The sequence below is a fragment of the Perognathus longimembris genome, chromosome 2, assembly GCF_023159225.1.
Source record: "Perognathus longimembris pacificus isolate PPM17 chromosome 2, ASM2315922v1, whole genome shotgun sequence".
Lineage (NCBI taxonomy): Eukaryota > Metazoa > Chordata > Mammalia > Rodentia > Heteromyidae > Perognathus > Perognathus longimembris.
In genome coordinates, this window is record NC_063162.1 from 138,409,427 (window position 1) to 138,434,543 (window position 25,117).

Here is a 25,117-nt window from a genome sequence, read left to right on the forward strand (position 1 = left end):
TTGGTTAGATATAATCATCTGAGAGTTCTAATGTCAACTTTAGTAAGTAGCTTTACCTAAGTCACAAGGAATGTGCAGCTATATAGATCTATAACTTAATTTCTTCTTGAGATCAGGAAAGAAGTGATAGCACGTAAGATGAGCTTGCCAAACTCTGCAGTGATAACACAAAAGCAAATGGTGTAATATATAGCTAAGACCTGCATAAGATTCCAGAACTTACTCTGACAGCTACTATTTTTTTTGATAGGTAGACAGTGTCTTTGATACAATTTTTCACCATGCACGAGTTTTAAGATGGTTAACTTTGTAAATTTGACATGAGGACATTTTATAATGTGGCAGGTCAGTCAGACAATAATTAACTCTAATTGGCCCTCCTGCCTGCTTCACTGCTTTCTACCTGTAGCTGAGTGGCTCTTGAAAAGCAAAGTAATGTTTCCTTATCTTTGAAAGCATCAAAGGAAAAAAAATCAAAGAAATTATTTTAAACTGGAGCCCTTAAAAAGTAAGTGAACTCTAGTTTGAATCAGCAAGAGGAAGAACGAAGTAACTCCAGTTAGAAATAACTTTGGGGAACTCTGAGTCATGTAACTAATTACTCAAACAAGCAAAAGTCAATAAACAAATTTCAAAAGACTATGTACCTCAGATATCACGACACACGGAAAAGTAATAAACTATCACTTTGCCAAAATCTTCATTTATCTAACTAACAGGGTACAATTAATATTTTAAATAACATGTAGAGTATGCTAGATTCTTAATGGATCGTATTGATTAAAGAAGAAAGTTCAATGCTAATGTTCCTGTAGGAGAAAACAGAACAATCTGTTATCCCACAAGGAAGAAATCATGAATTTAGGAGCTTAGGGGCCATGAACTTAAAGGTAACATGACTAGCTTTACTTATTTCCGTTCAGGACATAAACAGATTAATGGAAAGAAAAGGCCTAGAGCAACTCCAACAAACCCCCAACTATGAGCTGAGACAGAGAAGAGCTCTAGACCACAGATGTATCAGCAGCTATTTCACCATCTATGATTTCCTCACACGCTGTATAGAAAGGATGAAGACATTTCCATAGTGATCCTCTTGAGCTTGTGACCAAACACAGAGGTTCAAGAGATGGCTGCAGTTCGCAATGTCTTTTTGCAGAAACACTGTCTGCCTGTCTCTAGTTTGCAGGCCTATTGCTACCCTTCGGAGCCATCTTTACAATCAGTTCTGACATCCTGCCCTGCCCCTTCTGCAGAACAAAAATGGAGAAATAAAACAGATGAAGTCTTAACTACTGAGTATCTAGTTTCTCAGCACTTCTATTATCTTAGCAGACAGTATGTAGATTAAACAGAGACTCGACCCAAAGAAGAAAAAGAAAGTATCTAATCGGATAGTTCTGGAAAGGCTCCAATATTGGGGGTGAGGGGAATGGCTCTACATACTTATTATAAAAAATGTTGTCAAACAGCAGGTCTCTCTTTCCTGGGAACTAATTTGGTGAGAAACGAATTTGTGAGAAAACAAGCAAACAAAAAAACTAGTCACAGCTTGAGAGCAGCACATATCCCTGATGGTACAGAAGGCAAGGGCGTCATCACCTAGGGCACATGCGAGGTAGCCAGTGTCTTGTTAGAATTGAGTAAAACAGCTCAAGACCACTGTTTTCTCCTGACAGACACCAAGATCATGAATCTTTACCTTCCATTTCCTTCATGGGAAGCAGGAATGTTTCTGTTTCTTTCCTCCCTCTCCTGCCCCTCCCCCCATTTCTTTCTACTTTATCTTGTTATACTGTACTAAAACCTTGGCTAAAGTATTAAAAAAAAAAAAAGAACAAAATGTATTGGGTATATAAACTGCTTTGTTACATGGCAAAACAACTCAACATCAACATGGAGCCTCCAAAATTAAGGAAACTGTGAGGGAAGGGGTGGGTTATGAGAATGTTGAAAGGGGAGACATTGATCAAGATGTATTGTATTCACAAACTGCTTTGTTGAGTGGTAACTCCTTTGTACAACTACTTAAATACAACAAAAATATTTTTAAAAAGATTACTAAGAACTTCCAATTGTATCTTTGAAACCCTTTGGCTTGTAAGCCCTGACAAATGCCAGGATGACCGTTCATGGTTCACATTTTATTGATGGAAGATGCAATATGGACAAATCAGAGATATAATAAATAACCTGACCTAGAATCGGGCCTTTTAAACAACCATGACTGTGTTCCAATTACTGGGGATTGAACATTGGCTTCTTATACAAAGTCTATTCTTAAGCACAAACATATTTAATTTCAGAATTGCAATCCTTATATTCCACAAAGCAACTTGAACTACTATAGAAGCTGATGTGGATGAGCTGATGTTTGAAAAACAAAAACCAACAAATAACCCTGAATTTCTGAAAAAGCAACAGTAACTAAGAAACTCAGCACAAAGGGCACAGGTATATTTACTTTATCTAGAATTTTGCCTCTTCAATTACTCTCTTACTGAATAATCAAGATGTTACTTGGCTCAAGGGCCACCGGGAATAAAATGTCACCACTGCAGCTGTTGTATTTCCTGCTCACAGCCCTTCAAATTAAAAAAAGGGGAAGAAAGGCCCAATACAAATGTAGAATTTAATTAGTTAGTAAAAGCCCAAATCCTTGCCTGAAGCCCTGTTCTTCCCAGAATACCGCATTCTTTTCTTCTTGTGTAAACTTTTCATTATGAAGGAGACATCTTTATAAGGCAGTAACTGTAGTTATAATGTAACTGCTGGTAACATAACTCCCCCATTAGAAAAAGCAGCATGTTCAAGTAATGTTGTTTTAATACAATTTGTGTTCAGCAGAAACCAAGTCAACTTGGTCGCTTAGAATTTGATCAATGTGTATTAGTAGCTTACTGAGATGAACCATTTGATCATTTCAAAATGGATCAATGAGAATCAGAGATAAAACATTTATCATGTGCATTTGGCATATTAGATCCTTTCACACAGCTCAAAAGTAGGTTATAAGTAGACATCGGTAAGTGTTAGAGATGAGGCACAGGAGGCCTGTCAGCTGGGGATACAAATACATGGGCATCAGCACACACAGCCTTTTGATAAGCAGAGGTATTTGATAAAGCAGGTTGAGTTACTAAAAAATTTCAAGAGCTGAACTTCAGAGAAACCAGCAAGAGCAGCACAGCGAAACGGACTAGCTTAAACTTTTGAAATAACTTTTAATTAAAAGTTTAGGGAGTAAGGTAGGGGAACATAAATTTACCTGACTAAACTTCGAGACGAGATTGAAGCCTATTAATCAGGGTAAACTTTGTACCTGCTGCACAATTAATTCTATGAATCTCATATTTCCAAACTGAAGTTGCATTTGACATTCAGGCACACTGGCTTATGCATCTAACGGAATTATAAATTCACCAGTCAAAACCTTATTTAATTATTTTACAGCCAATTAAGCAGGATCTTTAAGCAGTGTTGGTACAACTGTCCACAAGCCACAGAGTAATTACAGAGAACAGGAGAAACACCTGCTGGTTCGATTGTCACCCTCAGTTTCACAGATTCATTCACAGTACAGCTATCAAAGTCCATACCAAAACCAGAAATAAAACACCACTGGAAAGAAATCCAAGGACATTTTAGGGTTAAACCTCTCAATACACAGTTTTATCTGTAGAGTTTTGCATAGCATTCTCAGATATTCTAACACCACCGCAACTACTCCTCCAGGGCAATTCATCTTTTAATTCTCTGTAAGGCTAAGCCAAGCTTCTTCCCAGGAGCCTAAAACTATAACTCAGGTTTCAAAAACTTCATTCAAAGATAAAAGTGCAAAGTCTTTCTACAATCTGGCACACAAAGGACCATTACCTGCATTCATGTACGATGTCAGAAAATTATACGCCTTCATAAGAGAGTCAACTTTCAAAGAAACTGAAGTCAAGTTGGAAAGTCATACCTCTAATGAAACCATTCGAACAACACCGGTATGGAACTGTGTCACCTTCCATGCATATTTCGTTTTCTATTATGGAAGGCAGAGATCTGTCACTTCATTATCTTAAAGACAGCATAGGAAGGCAAGAGCAATTGATCCAACAGTCCTCTTTAGAATGCTGTTTCATGATGGCTATTGCATTGTCCTGACAATATCTGTATGGCCTTTAGAGCATTTTACATTCGTTTGATATGTGCTTTAGGTTTTAAAGGCAGTTGCATGTGCATAAGGACTCTGGCAACATTTCTTTTCTAAGGCCTGCTCCCTGGGCTTCAATCTACACAGAGAGCTCCAGTTCCCAGGCCAATGGAGAACAGCGCCCTGCAGCATTTGGGCCACTATCCTGACACGACTGCTTTATCTACTTAAGCCTGGCTAGAATGTGGGCACCCTTGCATCCTGTCCTATTTAAGAGTCTATCTGCATCTAGATTTTTGTGGAATCAAAATGAAGATATACCACCTTTGGCATGTGCTTTTATAACCTGAAGATAACTCGAACATTTATGTTGCGTTAGACTTGCATGGAGGACTACACATAACTTTTTCGGGAGGGCGTTAGGGACTGAACCCAAGGCCTCATGCATGCTAGGCACAGGCCAGCTACATTCTAAGCACCATGCAACATTATTTAATATACTACTCTGCGACTCTAATTAGTAACTGAGAGGGTAGAATTAAAGGATTAATACAGAACACAGTTTTTATTCAGCTCATCTATATAGCACAGTACCAATACCATGGAACTATAGCCAACACTGTAGGTTGCTCTATTTAGCAGATAATAACTATAGTGATCAGGTCATATGAAGTGCAACTAAAGATTGTTTTTGTTGGAATAGAGAAAGAAACGGTATTTCAGAAAGCAGAATGTGGAAAAAAATGTTGAATTTGCTCAGTGATTTATATGTTTAAAGCTAAAAATTTAAAGCTGTTATGGTCAAAAGTTCATGTAGGAAAATAAACAGTACAAATCCAATCTTTTATCTTCCAGTCTTTTACTTCTTACTAAAATGATAACACACACACACACACACACACACACACACACAGATTGAACTCAGGGCTTTGTGCTCCTTGTGCTCACTCAGCTTTCTTGCTCACAGCTGGTACTCTACTGCTTGAGCCCTACCTCCAGCTTGGCATTTGCTGGAGATGGAGTCTGGAGGATTTTTCTGCTCCCATGGCTTTGAATCATGATCTTCCAATGTGGCCTCCTGTGGCGCTTAGTATTACAGGAATGAGCCACTGAGATTCAACTGATGAATCATATATATATATATTTTTTTGTGCCAGTCCTGGGGCTTGGACTCAGGGCCTGAGCACTGTCCCTGGCTTCTTTTTACTCAAGGCTAGCACTCTGCCACTTGAGCCACAGCACCACTTCTGGCCATTTTCTGTATATGTGGTGCTGGGGAATTGAACCCAGGGCCTCATGTATATGAGGCAGGCACTCTTGCCACTAGGCCATATCCCCAGCCCGATGAATCATATTTTTAATAATTTAATATCTGTTGTGACATAACGGTCTTGTCATAATAGGACTTTGGACTTTTAAGTACTTAACTTTTCTTCTTTGGAAGTACTGGAGATGGCATTCAAGGCCTCATGCTTGCTAGGCAGTCATGCTACCACTTGAGCTATGCTCTAGCTACTTTTACTTTCATTCTGTTTCAAGTAAGACCTTCCATTTATGCCTAGGCTGGCCTGGGCCCCAACCTTTCTAGTTTTATGCTGTCCTGATAGCTGTGATGTCAGGTGTAAGTCAAAAGACCTGCCTTTTATTGAGGGCTGAGTGAAAAGGGCTCTCATGTACTTTTTGTCTAGGCTGTGATCAAACCATGATCCTGTTGATCACTGCCTCCCAAGTATCTCTCATTTCGTGAGTGAGCACTGGGCTTTTAATGTTACGTCGTCATCTTCTTGTTCTTCTGTGATTAAGTCTAAGTTTCATGCCAGTACGATCCTGCCTGGCTCCTGATTGTCTCTGGACAATCAGAATGAAACAGGAGGCTTCTGTGAATGATGTGTAAGAAAAAAAATAGGAAAGTTTCACTACTAATTCTTCAGTGTTTAAATGGTTGGCAGCGTATGAGTTCATATTTTAAGGGTCCTTATAATAACCGTATTCGCTATCTGGTGGCATGTACCCACAAGAGGGGTGCTCGTCACCTGCAGCCATAAATGCGCTCAGCTCTCATTCCCTTTATGGTAACTGTGTGTGATGTACTATCGGGTGCATAATCTTGGCCTTTAGATTGCAACTTAAAAAAAAGCATCTGTCTCCTCTAGTTAGGATGCACCTAGATGAACCCAATTTCCATTGGAAAATCTTCCTGAAAGTCCTTCAGTGCCTATGAGGAACTACAGAGTGCTCAGAGATCTTCAGGCAAGGCTTACCGATGCTAATCTGGCTGTAGAAGCAGGAGCCAGGCAATGGAAAGAGTACTCTAGGGTCATGATTACCTGAGATGGTTGAACTTCTAAAGAGAAACATAGTTTTCCTAATAATCTCTGTTCCTTCAAAGATGAACAGTAAACATCTCTTAGAGCCAAATACCATCACCTCCTAGGGGTGTAATGAAAGCTATTATGTAGTACAGTAACTCTTGAAATTCCTTTATGGTGTGAAAACTTGGTGTTACTGTTTGTAATAAAGTTGGCCAAATAGATAGCTAAGGAGACAATCCTTGGACTGCCTCCCCCCACCCTTTGCTTTGACAAAATCAGTAAGAGTCATATGGTACTCAAACAACTCTAAGGATCAACAATTCATTAAAAAAAAAAAAAGAATCTCAGAACTGACTGGAAGCTATTAAATCACAAGTATGGCTTATCACAAGGAAAATGATAGAATCAGCCAAAGGAGGAGATGCAGAGCAGTCTGAGCGAGTAATAGTCTGGAAGCTTCCATTGCCCCAGGACCATTGACCTGATATCAGGGTATGATAACTCCCATGAAGTAATGTCAACCTGTGAGTTAGTGTGCAGAGTCCCATTGGGGCCTCACTACATAGTTTGATTGGCTGCTGGCTCATATCCTATGATTCAATCAATCCCACTCTACTAATATTGAATGGACTGAGAGGAATATCCAAAGGTGCCCCAAATTCCTGGAGCAAAGTACAAGGCTGACTTCTCTATGGTAAGTCTACATGCTATGACACTAAGGACAGATGAACATAGGATCTTATAAGGAACAGTGTTTTAAACCAGGTACCAGTATCTCACACTTAGAATCCTATCTGCTCAGGAGGAGGAGAAGATCTGGAGAATCCAGATTCAAAGCCAGCCAGGCAGAAAAGTCTGCAAGACTCCATCTCGAAAATAACCAGCAAAAGTCCAGGCTGGAGGTATGGCTCAAGTGGTAGAGCAATAGCTGAGTAAGTATAAGGCTCTGAGCTCAAACCCCTCTTCCGGCAAACAAACAGAGAATAATGTGGGTTGGGCATGGCGAATGTGAAGTTCTCAGCTCAAGGCCAGCCTAGAGTGAGAACTGCATCCCCCACAAATAAATAAGTAAATAAATAAATAAGACCATAGTGGGTTGCACCTCTCATTCCATCTTAATCTGTTAAGAGTAAGATTTCTAAGCCATGTTTAGAAGCCTTTCTCTACTGCCCCCAGAAGAGATAAGTTACTAAGGAAAACTGGCAAATTTTATCAGTCTTAATACATCTAAAACTATCTTTTCTTTCTTTTTCTACAAATCTTAGTCAACATTTTATATCACCTACTACCATACAAATTGTACGGAAGCAGAAAGTAGTAGCTCGATGTTAAGGCCTAATCGTTTTATCAAATACTTATAAACATGCACAATGAAGGTCAGAGTCCAATGCAATCCTTTAACTAAACCTGTCACAACATCTTTTGTTGCTTCACTAATTTGCACATGTACTGCTCACAGGGTGATACAATGGGATCATAGATACACTCAGGAAAAAGGCTGAATGATATCTTCTTACCTGACAGGACAGCTGGCAACAGAGAGAACGTACAAGGCTACAGGTCATGGACACTCTGATCCATCAATTACAGAAGATTCACTTGAACATCCCAAGGATTAATAGAGGCAGCAATTTAACATCACCTTCATAATCAAGGGCAAGGTAAAGTCTATGATTTAAATGCTTTTGGGGTACATGTTAAAGAAAATGAAGATAGTTTAAACATGAGAAAGGTATCCAAATTTGGACACACTCATTATTTCACTCTACTAAAATAAATATTTTCTGTAATTCTATTAATAGAGGTAGCAATGTAACATTACCTTCATAATCAAGGGCGTTCTGTCTTCTTTATTATTCCAAAGAAAATTCTATTATGTGGCTTCTATTTTCCTTTGCTCATAAAATATATTAAGTTGCAATAAGCTTTCATCAGCTGTCCTACTGTTGCAACTCGGTCCCAGTACCGCACAGAATATGGCCCCACTTACCTGCCCCGAAACACATCCATATATGCTAAAATTCACATAACAATCTTTTCTCTATAATAAAGAAATAAAATTGTGTTTCTGTTTTGTTAAGAAGAGCAAATAATTATATAATTATGTTAAAAACTTACTTGAACTTCGTTTCTACTTCTTCAGCAGCTTTCTGATATTGCTCAGTGGTAACTTTGTAGAACTCTGAGCTCTGTGAATAAAAAAATGCATTTCACTAAGAAGACAAACAAAATGTGTGGAAGATCTATGATTTTCAAAAAATATATACAACCTTGTTCCAGCCACTGATGCAGTGTAGAGGATCTCTTAGCAATGGCACACGTAGACTGTATTTACAGAATAACTGTTCATAGTTACAACTCACCAATATTTGACCCCCTTGAGAAAATTCTTGATTTTCAAAGATTACTTGGATCTACCTTATTTGGAAGTCACCATTGCAAAGCCAAATGCTTTTTGATCACACATTTACATTTGCCTATTTGTCTATTAATGTTTGAACACAGATGTTTATGTATTATTTCTTTTACATAATATTTTGTCTTCAAGTTGGATTCTTTGTGGAATAGAATTTGTTCCAGTACCTCCTCATGACTAAAATAGCATCAACATCTATCATAATACATTATTCAGTAGGAATGAAGGGCAGCCTTAGGTATTCCACTACCGAATCTACACCAAAACAACAAGTTGCAATGGCAAAGTGATTTAGAATTAGCCATTGTGACTTGGCTATTTAGAAACCACTCCTCCAATAGGGCTAGATGAGCTCTCAGGCTCAGTGAACACCCCTGCAAAATATACAGAAGTACAAAAGAACCTAGCACTGTGATACATAGGTCTAAGCCTCATTCCCCTCTCTGCCTTCCCATACAGGACTGCGGTGGTTTATTTTGTAATAAATCATTGGCAGTTGGGGAGAAAATGAAAATGAAACCTTCTTCACACCGGTGACCCCTTTGCATTTCACAATCTGGGTTGCCCAATGACAGTCACATCCAGGTTTCTAGGATGTAGATAAAATCAATAGGTATGTGATTAGACAGCAGGCTCAGGGTGGCTGGAGCCACCGACAGGTCACCATTTGAGATGATGAATGGCTTTCTATCAACCTATAGTCCCCTACGATGCTAACATTTACTATAATCTTATTTGGGCTACGATTTATCTTTCTTGCACCTGATCAATAAAGATGAACAGAACAGTTGTAAGGATCGATTGTAATTTTTTATCATTTTCAAGCACAAAGGTGCATTTCTGACATGAAGACAATATTCTAAGTGGACTGCTCCTGCATTTAAAAAAAATTGCAATTTGAGTGATCAACTGCATTAGTCTACATGTGGAGAGGTTTTAATTCATCTGTGGGTCTAAAGCTACCAAAAAGCCATTTATCTTCCCAGATACTGCAACATTAGGTTGTATCATACCTCACTCTTTCACTTGCAATATTTTCTCCCCTTTATAATATACACTGGTCATGATTATTTTCTTTCCCAGTGTTTGGCTTAAGCTTTTCTTTGAACATTTTTAACAAGGAGGTCAACAGCAGAAGTAGTTACTAACATCAGGAACAACAAAGAGAAACTCCCAGATTGCTCTGAGTGGCTGTCAATGGGCATTCTGCTACTGAATTATCTATTAACATGTGGACAAAGCAGTAACATCTGGATTAAGACCTCGGCTTGTTTTAGCAGAGATACTGCTGCCTAAGGACAGGACTGGGTTGAAAGAGCAGATTTCTGGTTTTGTCCTGTGACCCTGATTGGCTCTTAGCACCTCCCCCAGCTTCCATCCCAGTATTTGTCGCCCAGTAAATACCCACACTGCTACAGAAACCAAAGAAGCCATTTTAGAGATCTGCAACTTCCAGGTGTTTTGTTGTTCTTTTTTTTTCAAAAGCAAGACCAACATCAAAATAAAATAACTTTGAAAGAAAAGAGCTAATTTTGGCAATTCCATTGAGAGCTCTAAGTGGTCAAATTCCAAATGATCCAAAACAAATATGATGGTTTCTCACAACAGAGACATACAGACACAAGAGTTCTTGTGATATCAATCATCACCTCCCTCTCCCCCTCCCAGCCCCTGTAAGGTCAAATGCAGGCTGATGGTGCCATGATTTCCCACAGGGGGTTAACACAAGAACCAAAACCTCCTTTGCCTGAAAACTCAGCCTATAAAGCGCGAGGCTTTACTCAGGCCTCATATGTTCTCATTAGTGAAGTGTTTCATACTGGAGAACCCTCTCTCACAATAAAAAGTCACCAGGAGATAATATTACATAAATATTAAGGGGATAAACACAAATACACTGAAACATGTAGGTAGACAGTATTTAAATAAAGTATTGATTCATTCAACAACATTAGATCCTAATTATCAAAATAGTATGTGTCTTCTCAAACAGGCTGCTCTCTAACAAAATAGGAAATTAAGATAATCATAATGGGAGTCCACAGTGTTACTCAAATTTACAAAGATGAGATGTCTCCATTGGCTCCAAAAAAAAACCCAAAAAAAACCCACCTCTAAAAAAGTACGCATTATTTATTCAAAACTAGAACTAGAAAATATCAATGTATTTGCCAACAAGAGAATGCATAAATATTGAGTGCTTATACAATAGAGGGAAAGAATGAAATAGGCCTGTTCATTTATAGACACATGAAAAAAAAAAGCCAAGTTGAAGATATGTGGTAGGATGCAATTTATGCCAAATTTGGAAAAGTGCAAATTAGTAACAATACTGAATGACACATTCCACTGAGAGGGGCACAATGCCAAGAAGGGAACATGGGATTCACTAGTCCTTAAAAGGAGGTATAGGCATGCATCAAGCCGTTACACTGGCTTCAAGTACTTCATACTGATATAAAGACTGTATCCCCCCTTTCCCACAAAGGGGCTAGTTAACAACAAATGAAATTTTGTTTGGCTAGAACAGTGTGCTTGGGAAAGCAGGATACATACGACAGAGGCTGACCAGAGTAATGACTTACTATTTTTTCTTGCACGCTAAGCCCCCAACATACATATTACACAAATGTACTTTTTTCCACCTTTCTGGTTGTGAAGTAATTTTAGACTCACAAAAAAGGGGTTAAAAAAGGTTCTCATGTATCACTTAGCTTCTCTTCATCTCAACATCCAACTAAAAGCACAATTATCAAAAGCGCAACTAAACAATGCTACAGGACCAGTATCTAGTATTGCAGTAATGGGTACTCAGTAAATCACAGGACATTCCCACCCCCACCCCACCCCACTAAGGTTCTTTTTCTCATTTAGGATCTAACCCTGGATCCCATAAAACAATCCAGTGGCTGTGGCTCCTTAGTGTCATCTAACTCATAACTATTTCTGTTTTTACCAGTCTTTTATTTTTTTAATTTTTGTGCCAGTACTGGGGCTTGAACTCAGGACCTGGGCTCTGTCTCTGAGCCTCTTTGGTCCAGGGATTGCACTCTACCACTTGAGCCACAGCGCCACTTCTGGCTTTTTGGTAGCTTATTGAAGATCAAGGTTCTCATGGCCTTGCTTCCCAGGGCTGGCTTTGAACTGTAATCCTCAGATCTCAGCCTCCCGAGTAGCTAGGATTACAGGTGAAAACCACCAGTGCCCATGTCTTCTCAAGTCTTTTATGACTCTGTATCCCTGAAGGATACTGGTCAGAAACCATTGGCAAGCCTCGCAATGAGGGATTGTCAGGTTTTTCGTGATGAGTTGGGTTCCTTCACCATCAGTAAGGATTCCACACAAGCAGGAAGCCCTTCTCAGAGCATGCGTCCAGGGCTACGTTTTGTGGCTGGATCTTTCTAGATGTTGACTGATCACTTATGCATGGATTCCACATCTCAAACTCACTGTTTTCCTTCTGTAATCAATGTCTTGCAGGAGATGCTTGGATACTACACATATTCTCTTTCTCCACAAAGGCGAGTCCCTCCCTTTGGTGCGTGCTTTGGAAAGCCTTGTCAGTCGCAACGATTAGCTGGTGCACTGGTGATGCACTTAGTTTCAAATGACATTATTGCACACTTAGACCTTATTGATATAATGACAATCTTCATTTCCTCTTTTCCTCAGTAATGAAAACTACAGAGCAGAGGAACAGCCTTTTAAAACAAAGACCTTCAAAGCCTGGGTAGCTGTTCACAGTATGGAATGGCAGGTACACAAGAAGGGAAGTGAGGAACTCGAGGCGGGAAGGACCTGAGCCTCGGAAACCAATCTCCGCAATGTCTGGACTTCCCAGCTGCTCCGTGTGACCCTCTGCACCGCACTCCTGCCTATCTGAAGTGCACCCATAGTACTGCCAGGACCTGTCCATCAAGGGGAGGATGAGAAGATTGATTGGCTTTAGCAAGGCGAGAAAAGGAGGAGGGGGCAGGTGATTTCTGATGCTCCCCAGAGGCTGCTTGAGTTCCAGATCCAGGTGTTAGCGTCTCTCACTTGATTATCTTGTGAAGCCCTGGGCAAAGGCCTATTCTAGGGTCACTTGTGCCATCATTTGTAGAGTCCTGGGTGGAACCAGAAAGCTGCATTTCTCACAGGGATCTCAGGTGAACCCACACTGAGGCAGGAAACTACTGCTTCCTAGAACAATACATGAATAATCCACTATTTAGCTTGCCATTCAAAGTGAAAAACAATCAGTGTCTGTGAAGAACAATGGCAAATACCACTTTTCATAATTAAATGTAGCTATAATCTTTACAGAAGTGTTCCAAATTAGCAATTCTGCCAATATTGTCTACAAATCACGGGTGGAACCCCAAACTATCCCAAGAATTCTGGCTTCCCATGTTGCCTAGCAACACAGCATTGTAACCCCCCCAAACAGAAAGAAAGTATAAGTCCAGTAATTTGCTTTTGTTATCTTGAGATAGTACTCAGTTGTACATGCTGCAGTCTTATTTGTTAATTACCAATGAATGTTACTTCAATATTACCATTGCAATGAAGTTTGTCATTTGATGAACCCTACAATTTGTAGTGGACATACTTCCATCAACGGTTTCTTTTTTTTTTTTTTTTTTTGCCAATCCTGGGGCTTGAACTCAGGGGCTGAGCACTATCCCTGGCTCCTTTTTGCTCAAGGCTAGCACTCTACCACTTGAGCCACAGCGCCATTTCCGGCCTTTTCTATATATGTGCTGCTGAGGAATCGAACCCAGGGCTTCATGTATACGAGGCGAGCGCTTTACCATTAGGCCATATTCCCAGCCCCCATCAACGGTTTCTAATCATTTCACAATAGCTAAATTTGGTTCACATTCTAAAGCTATTGACACATGAAGTCTCATATTCTAAGGGGTCAGGGAAAATCCTTGGTAAGGTGACTTTAAAAACAGAACTTATTTTTATTTTATTTTATTTTATTTTAGCTTTGGTAGCATATAAACTAAAATTAGGGGCTGGTATGTAGTTCAGTGACAAAGTGCTTGCCCAGCAAGTGCAACGTCCTGTGTTCAACCCTCACTACCAATAAAGGGAAAGACCAAAACAAAACTAGATAAAACTAAAATTAGGACATGCAAAGAAAAGCACAATGGACCTAGCATACGGAGGGCATGCAAATTAACAAACGGTTCCATAATGGCTCTGACTAAAATATTTCATATGTATGTATGGATATGTCACAATGAAATCCTTATTTTTATACAATTAACATACTAATAAAAGATAAAAATACAGCAAATATGGTGGTATACACCTGTAACCCCCAGCTATGTAGAGAAATCCCACAGGTCTGGGGATTGCTCTTCAAAGCCTACTCCAGGGGAAAAGTGTAAGATATTACCTGAAAAATAAAGTCTAAAGATCTGAAGGTGTGAGTGAAGTGGTATTGTACCTGCCCAGCATGTCCAACACTTTCAGCTAATATCCTAATACTGCCCTCCCAAGAGTTAAATGAATAAAGAAAAAGACCCATGAAGAATAGAGGGAAAAAGATGCTCATGATCTTGCAGGGTGGCCTTCCAATGAATGGTTATTGCCTTGCATAAAGCTCATCATTTCTATGTCTGTAAGGACCTTGACAGCCTAAAATTAAAAACCCTTCCACTATATTCCCTCTGCACAGTCTCCTGCCCCATCAACAACAAGAGAAATTTTTGACATGATTTGCCTGGCAGTGGTATGGATTTGTGGCAGGTAAATGTGATTTAAATCAAATATTAGAGGTCTGATTTATTAATTTCTTCCTTCCAGACAGAAACCTTTATTGATATGAGCATAAAACATGTTTCCCACCAAGATTTTCTTTGAGAAGGTAGAGCTCATAAATTCAAAGTAGAATGACAGTATCTTTTAGATGTTTTAGCCCTATCAAAAAATCTGATAAAGGTTGTCTTTCTTTATTAAGTGAAATGAGTTCCTAGAAGGTGAACTATCTCCAAAATAACAATATAATTTTCTATATTTGTGAGAAAGTCCAGTCGCCTGTACTAGAGAATAAGTATCACTGGAAACAATTGGCATTTTTATTGTCTATATTCAAACATTTTCCAAACTCAGCCAGCAAAGCGCATGGGGAAGACTTTGTTTTTTGTCAGTCGTAGGGCCTGGGCTCAGGGCCTGGGTTCTATCCCTGGGCTTTCTTGCTCAAGGCTAGCACTCTATCACTTGGAGCCACAGCTCCATTTCTGGTTTTTAGGTCGTTAAGTGGACATAAGAGTCTTGTGGCCTTTCCCGCACGGGCTGGCTTTGAACTATAATCCCCAGATCTCAGCCTCCTGAGTAGCTAGGGTTACAGCTTTGAGCCACCAGAGCCCAGCTCGTGGGGAGACTTAGAATGTCTCACTCAACATGACTATCCCATCTAGCTCAGCACACTCCGCAGCTCACTTCTCACAGTATAGTGCAGTGGTTAAGAAGGACTGCAGGATCACACTGCCAAACCCTGGCTGTGCCCTTGCGGCACCGAACAGGTTTCCGAACCCCAGCAGTTGCCTCACATCTGCCAAACAGGGACAGTAACAATGATTTCCTACTAGGACCCTCAGACAGGAAATACAATTGCATACAATTTCTTGACAGGACCTGGGAACATGTAGTTTTTTAAGGCCATTTTTCCCCCTAGCAAGCCAAGAACCACTGAGTGTTGTGTACACTGTTTACCATTCTAGTCAGCATCCAGAGTGCTGATGCCTATTATTAAGTTACTGGCCCCCAGTGGTGTAATCCCAGCACTTGGAAGGCTGAGGCAGGAGGATCACTAGTTTCAGGCCAGCCTGGGTCACTTAGCAAGACTTTTTCTTAACAAAACAAACACAAAATAAAACAATATCCAACTTTTCAACCTAGCACCAATGAAATGTAATAAAGTATAAAAGCATAAATGTCAGGACTTCTTACTCTACATGTAAATCTCCAATAGAAGTGCTGCCCATCATTTTAAAGGGATCATGGAATTCCCCCCTTTTATGGTGCTGGTCCTGGGGCATGAACTCAGGGCCTGAGCATTGTTTCTGGAATTCTTTTTTTTGTTGCTGTTGTTGCTCAAAGCTAGCACTCTACCACTTGAACCACAGTACCACTTATGGCTTTTTGGTGATTAATTGGAGGTAAGAGTCTTATAAACATTCCTGCCTGGGTCAGTTTTTAACTGTGATCCTCAGATTTCAGCCTCCTGAATAGCTAAGATTACAGATGTGAGCCACCAGCACCTGGCTCTCTTACTTTTGAAGTATCCTGAACAAAATCCCCTGAAATAGTCTAGGAGAAATGCAACAGAAAATTCAACCACTATTCCAATTCTGCACTCTTTGACATGCGCCTTTTCCTTTCTCAAAGTCACTTTTTCTTATGGGTTATTTTTAAATCTATAAAAAACATGCTCAAATGTTCAGGAAAGAGAAGAAATTGCCAGTACTGGAAAATGATTCTCAAGCTGATGACATCACGATTGTATCATTTTTTTCATCACTAATAAAAAATGAACATGCTATTATCCTGAATCTTGAAAATGTCAGATGAAACACTTTTAAGAAAATTGTTGCTATTTTTGCCCCTTGTTCATTCAGAGCCCTGCAGTAGGTAACAAAAATGGCCACAATTCTTTCTCCTCTTTTCTGAATTCATGCCCCTTGTTTTCTAGCATGGAAAGATGGAGTATACTTCGCATGTCTTTGATCTGGGTCATGCTTGTGGTCAATGAATGTGTCCATTCCAATATGACACTCCTAGCCCCAAAGCCTTTCTCTTAGACTCCTGCCCTGTGTAAGAGACCCTACTGACCTGAAGCCTCTGAGTTACCCTTGTTCAGGACATCCTAGCTGAGCTAAGCCTCAGAATCACCAGCCCAACTGATAACTTGCAGAATCAGGAAGTGAATAAGCTGTGGTCATTTTAAGTCACCACATTTGGGGTAGTTTGCCTTAGAGGAATGCTGACTGACTGAAGTACTTTCTGTGTGTTCACCGATACTAATGCACTCACCACACATCCTGACAATAGGAATTGCCATGTGGTCTCTGCTAGTCCGTAAGCCCTACCATTATTACACTAAGCAAAACTCCTGACATCACAAACTCCCCCAAAATAGTAGAGGGACGCCAGCAACTGTGAACTGTATTCATCTGTATTTCTTTTTTTTTTTTTTTTTTTGGGCAGTCCTGGGGCTTGGACTCAGGGTCTGAGCACTGTCCCTGGCTTCTTTTTGCTCAAGGCTAGCACTCTGCCACTTGAGCCACAGCGCCACTTCTGGCCATTTTCTGTATATGTGGTGCTGGGGAATTGAACCCAGGGCCCCATACATATGAGGCAAGCACTCTTGCCACTAGGACATATCCCCAGCCCTCAACTGTATTTCAATAGGACACAGCAGAGAACTAAGTCTAATGTACATGAAATAATGTCACAATGAGAATCTGATAAAATATGACATGAATTAGATCTCCCAGGAATAACTTCAGGCTGAGAACACTGTACCCTGCAAACACACACACACACACACACACACACACACACACACACACCTCACATGGAAATTGCTTGAGGGGTAGGGGATCTTTTTTTTTCCTAGCAAGGGCTATTTGGATAGTTATCACATCCTTTTGGCCCAATATAGGCAGAAAGCTGAGAACGAAAGCATTCGAGAAGCATCCGTATCTATTTCATCATGAACCAAGTGATTTCTCAGGCCTTATACCACCTGTAGGCTGGACGTTCTTCACCCCTGAGCAAGAACAGTATAGTGAGACCTAGGGCTGTGAATAGTATCTTAAACTAAAAGGTGTTCTTTTTCATGTACTAAGAAAACTGGATGACGGAAACCTAGAGCTGACACAGCTTTCCAAATATACCATCACACAACAAGACTCTTTTCTCTGTTCCTTCCCTGCCTGCCTTAGCACCTAGCTTTTGTTCTCACCATCTCAGCTGCTACACTCCAGCTATGACGTTCACGTTCCAAGGAAAAGGAGGCAGGAAGACAGAGAGGGCGAAAAGCCTTCTCCAGAAATTCTCACTTATATACATTTAGCCTGAATTATATATCAAGTTCAATTCTGGCTGCAAAAGAGCCTGAGAACTTGAGCATTTTTGTTTTCTCACTTGTAGAGTAAAGAAAGAGAAGAAGGAATTTGCAATGGGCTTTATTGAATCAATTTATCATACTTGCCAGAGTTGGGTGGATGGCATGAAATAATGCACAAAATTGTGCAGCTGATTTTAGCTGTAAGTATTCCAATATTTCTTTCTAATATTTTTCCTAATAGGGGAGGAGGTAGATTGGCCCACCTAATACCCAGAAGAAAGTGAGGGAGGAGAATGGGAATGAACATGGTGACTTGGTTCCTAAGTTTCTTTGTGCTGGCCAGGCCCATGTGATACACACCCTTTTCCATTTTTGCTCAACCTTGTCCTTTAAAAAGTATATATTACAATGCACAGGCACAGATACACATTAGAGCTAGATTTGAAAAGTATCTATTTTCAAGCTCTAAATTAGATGAGAAGAAAACATGCACATACACACACACAATGTCTTTGCAGTATTTTCTTAGACTGTCTGAATCTCATTTTTGCCCTCCTGCCATCACTGTGATCCTACCTGTAGTTCTGCTGACACAAAGGTCAGCAGAACAACTATTAACTAGCTCTTGGTAGTTCTTTACAAAATGTTTCATATGGGCATAAAGACATTAACACACAACCGAAGTAACACACCGCAGTTCCAGTGGCCTGAGACTAGTCCCCAGAGAATGAGTCTCCTCGCTAGCACATATGGAGCATACGACTCCTTGGCAGGCATCTGAGAGTGAAGGGCAGGAGCAACTAACCAGGCTGAAGCTGGGTGTGAGCTGACTGGTGAAAGTTGCGGTTTTCTCCTGTCTAAACTGATCTACAACCACCTTTAAGAACTACAGGTCTCTCCCCACATGCAACCCATCCAAAACAGTGTGATTCTAGTGGCTGACTCACTTAAACATAGGTCTAGAGCAAACACCACCAATGCCAGTAAGAGTAGTAGGTTCCAAATAGTCTGATTAAGCTGGATGCCTGTGACTCACTGCTGTAATCATAGCTACTCAGGAGGCTGAGATCTGAGGATGCTAGTTCAAAGCCAGCTAAAGGCAGAGAAAGTCTATGAGACTCATATCTAATTAAACAGGAAAAAGCAGGAAGTAAAACTGTGGCTCAATTGGGAGGGTAGTAGCCTTGAACAAAAAAGCTAAGGGACAGTGCCCAGGCCCTGAGTTCAAGCCTTTGGAGGTGGGGAGGGTGGGGGGGAGGAAGCCCACAATTTTTTTTTAAAGACTTATTTATCGTTCCCCCCACCATGATCAGCCAGATATATGCAAATCTGTTTCCCTCAAGGTGAAAGGAAGCACTTAGGAGCCAAATTTAATGCTGCATTAATCATAGCTCGGACATAATTTCAGACATGCAAGCCTCAAAACAGTCTTTTTACTCAGTGGCTAAAGAGTCCATGTCTTGTCTCTTTATATAACTACCCAGAATTAAGAGACTGACTCTGCAATGTTACTATATTTTTACCACAACAATTTTAAGAGCTTTGTGTTTTTTGTTTTTTTTTCATCACTAATGGTCCAAATTGAGGGTACATGGTACTTTTAGTATTTCTCCCGAGAATGCTGTTTTACACTGTGCTTTCCCTACCCCTGCCTGCTTTCCACATCCAGGCAGATCAGCAGAACAAATTTAAAATCTCCGCAACAAAAGGGGCCCCGTGGAGCAGCTGGCATCCTAAAGAACCTTTTATGATGGGAACTTCTGAAACCCAGGGCCTTGATGCTATCATCTCCTGCCTCTCTCCTTTTCTCATTCACCCTCACCCCTGCCTGCTCAGAAGGCTGTCCATAGGACAGAGAACACAAAGATAATATTTAAACTGCCTGCAAATGGCTAGCACTGGTTCAGATTCATGGTATATCAGATCTAGTATTGTTTCTCTGAAAGGTACCCCCAAGGAAAGATTTGGGTTATTTAAACCAAGCCTCATTTTTTTTTTTTTTTTTTACCATTGAAATGAAGTGTGATTCTATCACTGGGAGAGAGTAAGCTAGTAGTTGGCACACAGCCTGGATTCTCTCTATAGAACCAACCACCATTCACAGTCTGAATCTCCACTAATCTACCCACACCTGAGCACAGCTCTGAAAAACGATGGCTGAGCGTGGAGATTTAAACCGCATGTCTGAGACTCAGCATTGTAGTCTGCTCTGTGTAAGCTAGGTTATTTATTCTCAGGGTTCCTGTATTTCTAATAGACATTCGTGAGTATCCATAAGTGTAGCTTAGTTTTTCTCAGCCTTATGTTTTCCAAATCTATACGGCTAGTGATCAATAGCAAATGACTAATTTAGCACTTTCTATTGATTAAAAAAAAAATCCTATTACATACTGTTGTAAAGACAAATGAAGATACCCTACGGGGTGGGGGGGAACTATCACTGGTTTATCCCAACATCTCTCCTTCCTACTTCAATAAATGCTGTGGGTTTTGTTGTGTTGTTTTTTTTTTAAAGCTGGGCATATGGTCAACCAAACTAAATTTCCAGATCTGCTTCCAGCTGGGCAGTGCTGTGAGGAGAAATGTCACGTGGCACTTCCAGCAGGCTCCTTAGGGTCAGCTGAACTCAGCTGGCCAGGAATCTTTACAGGCTTTTTGTCTACTCCCTTTCTCCCTCCAGTTTGCAATGTAGATGTGATGGTCGGGGCTCCAGCAGTCACCTTGAAACAGGAGACATGATGAAGGAAACTGTTAAGAGTACACGAATGGGGAAAGACAGCGGCCACTCACCACCCCAGCCTTGGATGACTTGCACCTACACTTTTAATTAGTTAAGAGAAAAAGAAAACTTGCTTTCTAATCCAAGCCCTTCTATCTTCCTGATACAGTCAAGTTAACCAGGGGTACTCTTAAAGCCTTGACACACTGCTTTTCATGCACCTCTCAACTGAGATAAAAAAAAAAAAACTTAATGACACGCACTGAGCACCGTTCTCCTCAGCAGTGATGCTCACTCCATTTGTCAAAAGGTTCCTTCCCTCTGCCTCTCTCCTATCCCCAGAAAGGACAGGGAGAATTAACAAAAACAAAAAATTACGGTCACGTTTCCCGCCAGCATCAAATCTCACCATCTCAAAAATGCTACATTTCCTGAGAACCTCATTGTCTCCTAGGTACCTTGACAAAATTAATAAACTGCTTTTGTAATTATCCTTTCATTCCATCTTTACTATTTCTCATAAAAGAAACAGCTATTCAGAGCTGCTTCTGGTATTTCTAGTATATTCTAGGAGCATTAGAAACTTCACTAATTAGAGTCTCACAGGGTTTTGTTTTTTTAAAACTAGTTTTCTAATTAAAATAGGAACCCTAGATTCACTGAGAGCTGCTCTACCAGGACAAAAGGCCAACCTTAGGCAAATTCTCTCAGGCCTTGGTATCCAGAACCCAGCAATTTCAATAAACAATGGTACCAAAAGCTCACATGGCTTTCTGTGTCCTCCTCCTATTCTCTTGTGTTCATTCCTTAAGTATTGAAAATCTGTGCCAGACACTCAGTCAGAAAGTTGGAGCATAACCATAGAAAATAACATGGCTTTACTTTGATGGAGTTTATGACATAATGGGGTAGACCTATAAATTTAGAAATCACAGAAATAAACTAGTAAGCCCTTTCAGTACCATAGAATCACTGTATGAATGTTCTTTTTATTGTTAGCAAGTGGGTTTTCTAATGAACCTCTAAAGACTTGCATTTCGTTGAAGCACCTTACTACTTTTTATATGCAGCTCTTTGGTTAACTATGATTTTTTTTCTTTTAACTTCTCTAGCTAGAGAAATTCTTTTAATTTCTCTTTCTGCCAGACAATTGAAGCTTCATCTCAGAATTCTACTTATAAAATCTTATTCCAACCCCTTTAACAATAAGTCTTGATACAGATCTCATCTTCATATAGAAAGAGGCTTGAAGCCAGGTGCCAGTGGCTCACACCTGTAAATCCTAGCTACTCGGGAGCTTGAGATCTGAGGATTGAGGTTTGAAGCCAGCCCAGGCACGATAGTCCATGAGACTTATTTCCATTAAACACCAAAAAATTAGAACTGGATCTGTGACTCAAGGGATAGAGCACCGGCTTTGAGGGAAAAAGCTAAGGGACATGCCCACACCTTGAAGTTGAGCCCTAGAACCAGTACAGAAAAATATAAAAATGGAAGGGAAAAGAAAGAAAATGGACAGAGACAGGAAGGAAGGAAAGAAGGGAGGGAGGGAGGGAGGGAGGGAGGGAGGGAGGGAGGAAGGAAGGAAGGAAGGAAGGAAAAGGGGAAGGGGAAGGGGAAGGAAAGGGAAGGGAAGGAGAAGAAGAAGGGAAAGGGAGAAATGGGAAGGGAAGGGAAGGGAAGGGAAGGGAAGGGAAGGGAAGGAAGGGAAGAAAGGAAGTTCAAGAGGTATGAAAAGAGAGAGGCAATGTATAGCATACCATCCAAACAGTAGATTTTGTAGACAAAAGCACTAAAAAAAAAATTCAAATATACTCAGAAGTGTTCTTCACATTAACATCTGTAATTCCTGGAAGGAGGTCATGAAGAGATACTTTTCCTCTTTTCTTTTCCTTTGTTTAATAGCCTATATAAGTACTTGCAGTTTTAGTAGAGGCCTGTATAATTTTATAAGAAAATTAATTGTGCCTTAATTTCCACATGTGTCCTACCAGAATCCATATTAGGCAAGATAACTTATCTCCATTGTGCTGAAAATGCAGTCCTTTTCTACCTACAGCGTCTATTTGCTAGGCTTCAGTTCAAACATGCCTTTTATCAAACATGGGCATTTTTTCCCCTCACTCTTATTTTTTTCTCTAATACTGTCAGGGAAAAGTATTACATCTTTCTATTTGGTAGCTCCTCTCTCTGCGACAACAGTGTTACCATTCTTCGCTCACCTTTCTGACTCCACATCACACTCCTGAGACCTTCCTGCTCCCGCTATGAGTGTGTGTCTTACTCTTTCTTCCACAAGGTTGAGTCAAAGCAATTTCACAGTTATCAGGAGGGTTATCAAGAGAATTTACCAGGATGTCTTACAAGACCTGTAGAGTAACTCTTAAATTATTGCGTGTTACTAGTGCAGGCCCCTCATTCTCTGGGGCTCTGGGATGTGACCGTCACTCTCGAGATCATACGTCTTCCTGGGGAAGGGCTCAGTGACGTGAAGCTTCAGGCACAATGAATGGCACACCAGTGATGGCTTCATATAGATGCTGTCAGATCAGTATTGCCAACGCATTGCCAACGCACCTCAGGCTGACATGCCACTGTACCAAAGCTGAGCCTATCCTGTGGAAGGAACTCTACAAATCTAACAAAGTCTTACATCTGCTTGCCACAAGAGCTGGTGCCAAGCTCTTTTGAAAACTAGGCTAAGAGGAAATGCAAAGCCATACACAGTGCAAAGGAAGTAAGTAAACAATAGCATAGTTAACTAGCGATTGTTCGGCTCTTCAACCACTCCCAGTTTTATATCAATGACTTGAAGGATGCCCAGGACTTACTCATTTCATCCAATTTCCAGCCTCTGGGAAACTCTGCCTTATATAATTCATTCAAAAAGCATTATCATTGCAGAGTTAGTAGGGGCCAGTCTCAGGGAAATGCCCCAAGTATGGAAGGGTAAAGAGATCTTGAAAGGCTACTTCAAAGAGCAATGTGAAAAATGAATTAATCCCAATACACAAATGCAATTGGCTTCAGTTCTGTCATGCTGTTGATCTTCAATAGCTCTCTATCTGCAAATGCCATGGGAAGTGGTAAACTTGGTCATCCAACCTAGTGCTCCTCAGACTAGTAATGTCACCTTAAAACTGAAAATACAATACTGATCACAGAGCAACTCACAGGAGACAAAACACAAATGTCTCCCCTTCCCCCTTCTGGTAGTAATGGGGTTTGAACTCAGGGCCTTGGCTTGCTAGGCAAACACTTTGCAACTTGAGTCATACCCTCAAGTCCAGAAAACAAATTTAACATTCTAATTTAGAAAATTAGAACACCTCTGAGGTCATTCTCTTGAAATCTGGGTTGAGAAGCAATGAATGAATCCAACTGCCTCTACTAACACAACTTTCTAGAAGACTCATAGCTGACTGATAGACAAAGAAGAATGCTTGCCACAGCAAAAGATCAGCATGGAGAGGAAGGAACAGCTCTGTGTTAGGGAAGAAACGGACAGAAGAACAGAGATGCTCTTCTTAGAAGGCTGTTTGCCTTCTACTCACTTTTGCGTAGAACCTACTTATAATATATCATTGCATCAACATAAGAGAAAGGCATTCCATAGAAGAAGCTCATGCCAATAACTCATCCTCATCTAGAAATCCTACTTAGGAAGAACTTTCCTAAACACTGTGCCAACCTTTGAACTCTTTTGCAGACAGGACAAAGCTGGTTGCTCTGCTCTTTAGCACCAGTGGAGCAGTAACTTGGAATGTATCAAATTTATTTGCTCAGAAGTAATACTTTTCCATTCCCACAGCTAATAAGCAGCTCTCTTGAAGGGTGAGTGCCATAAAAAAAGCTCAGATCCCAGACCCTGCACTTCCCTTGAAGGGAATAAGATGAGAAAATGCCAGCTGACCTCGAAGTTACAAGCTGAAGGCCAAATGAAAACCTGATCCGATGATGGGAGATGAGGCAAAGCATTCTGAATCTCAAAAGATAATTTCATCACCACGCCAAGAAAGCAATTTGTGTCACCTCTAAAGGTTAGGAGGTGACACAAATAACTTTAATAACTTTAAGAGGTGATACAAATAACCTAAGTAAAATAGATTTACTCATTAAGACCTAGGGTGCTCACCTTTTAATGCATATATTCAATAGCATCTTAGGACCTTTACTTAAACACAGAAATTACTAACACAGAATTACTAACAGTTTCTCCTTTGAGAATTTACTTTCTGTGGCACTCGCTGTAAGAGGTCTACCTGGGGGTGGAGGGCGAGGAGGAAAAAGGGAAAACTCAACCAAAGCCACTATTTTAAAACATTATTATTATCTAAACAGAAATTTTACCTGATTTAACAGATAATGCCATTCCTTTCTATCTTCTTCTTGGGAAATAGAGGTGGAGAAGGTCTAGACTATACACGAACCTTTTCTTGACTGTAATATTTGAAAAGGTTGT

General features: G+C 40.3%; 1 protein-coding gene across 1 annotated transcript in view; it reads right to left on the reverse strand.

Moving 5' to 3' along the window:
- The window catches only part of Chchd3 (coiled-coil-helix-coiled-coil-helix domain containing 3), a 270,667-nt gene that overhangs the window by 46,117 nt on the left and 199,433 nt on the right, over positions 1-25,117 (reverse strand). The window contains exon 6 of the mRNA XM_048340244.1: positions 8,572-8,642. Coding sequence (XP_048196201.1) covers positions 8,572-8,642 — 71 coding nt within the window. The remainder of the gene's footprint in view (positions 1-8,571; positions 8,643-25,117) is intronic.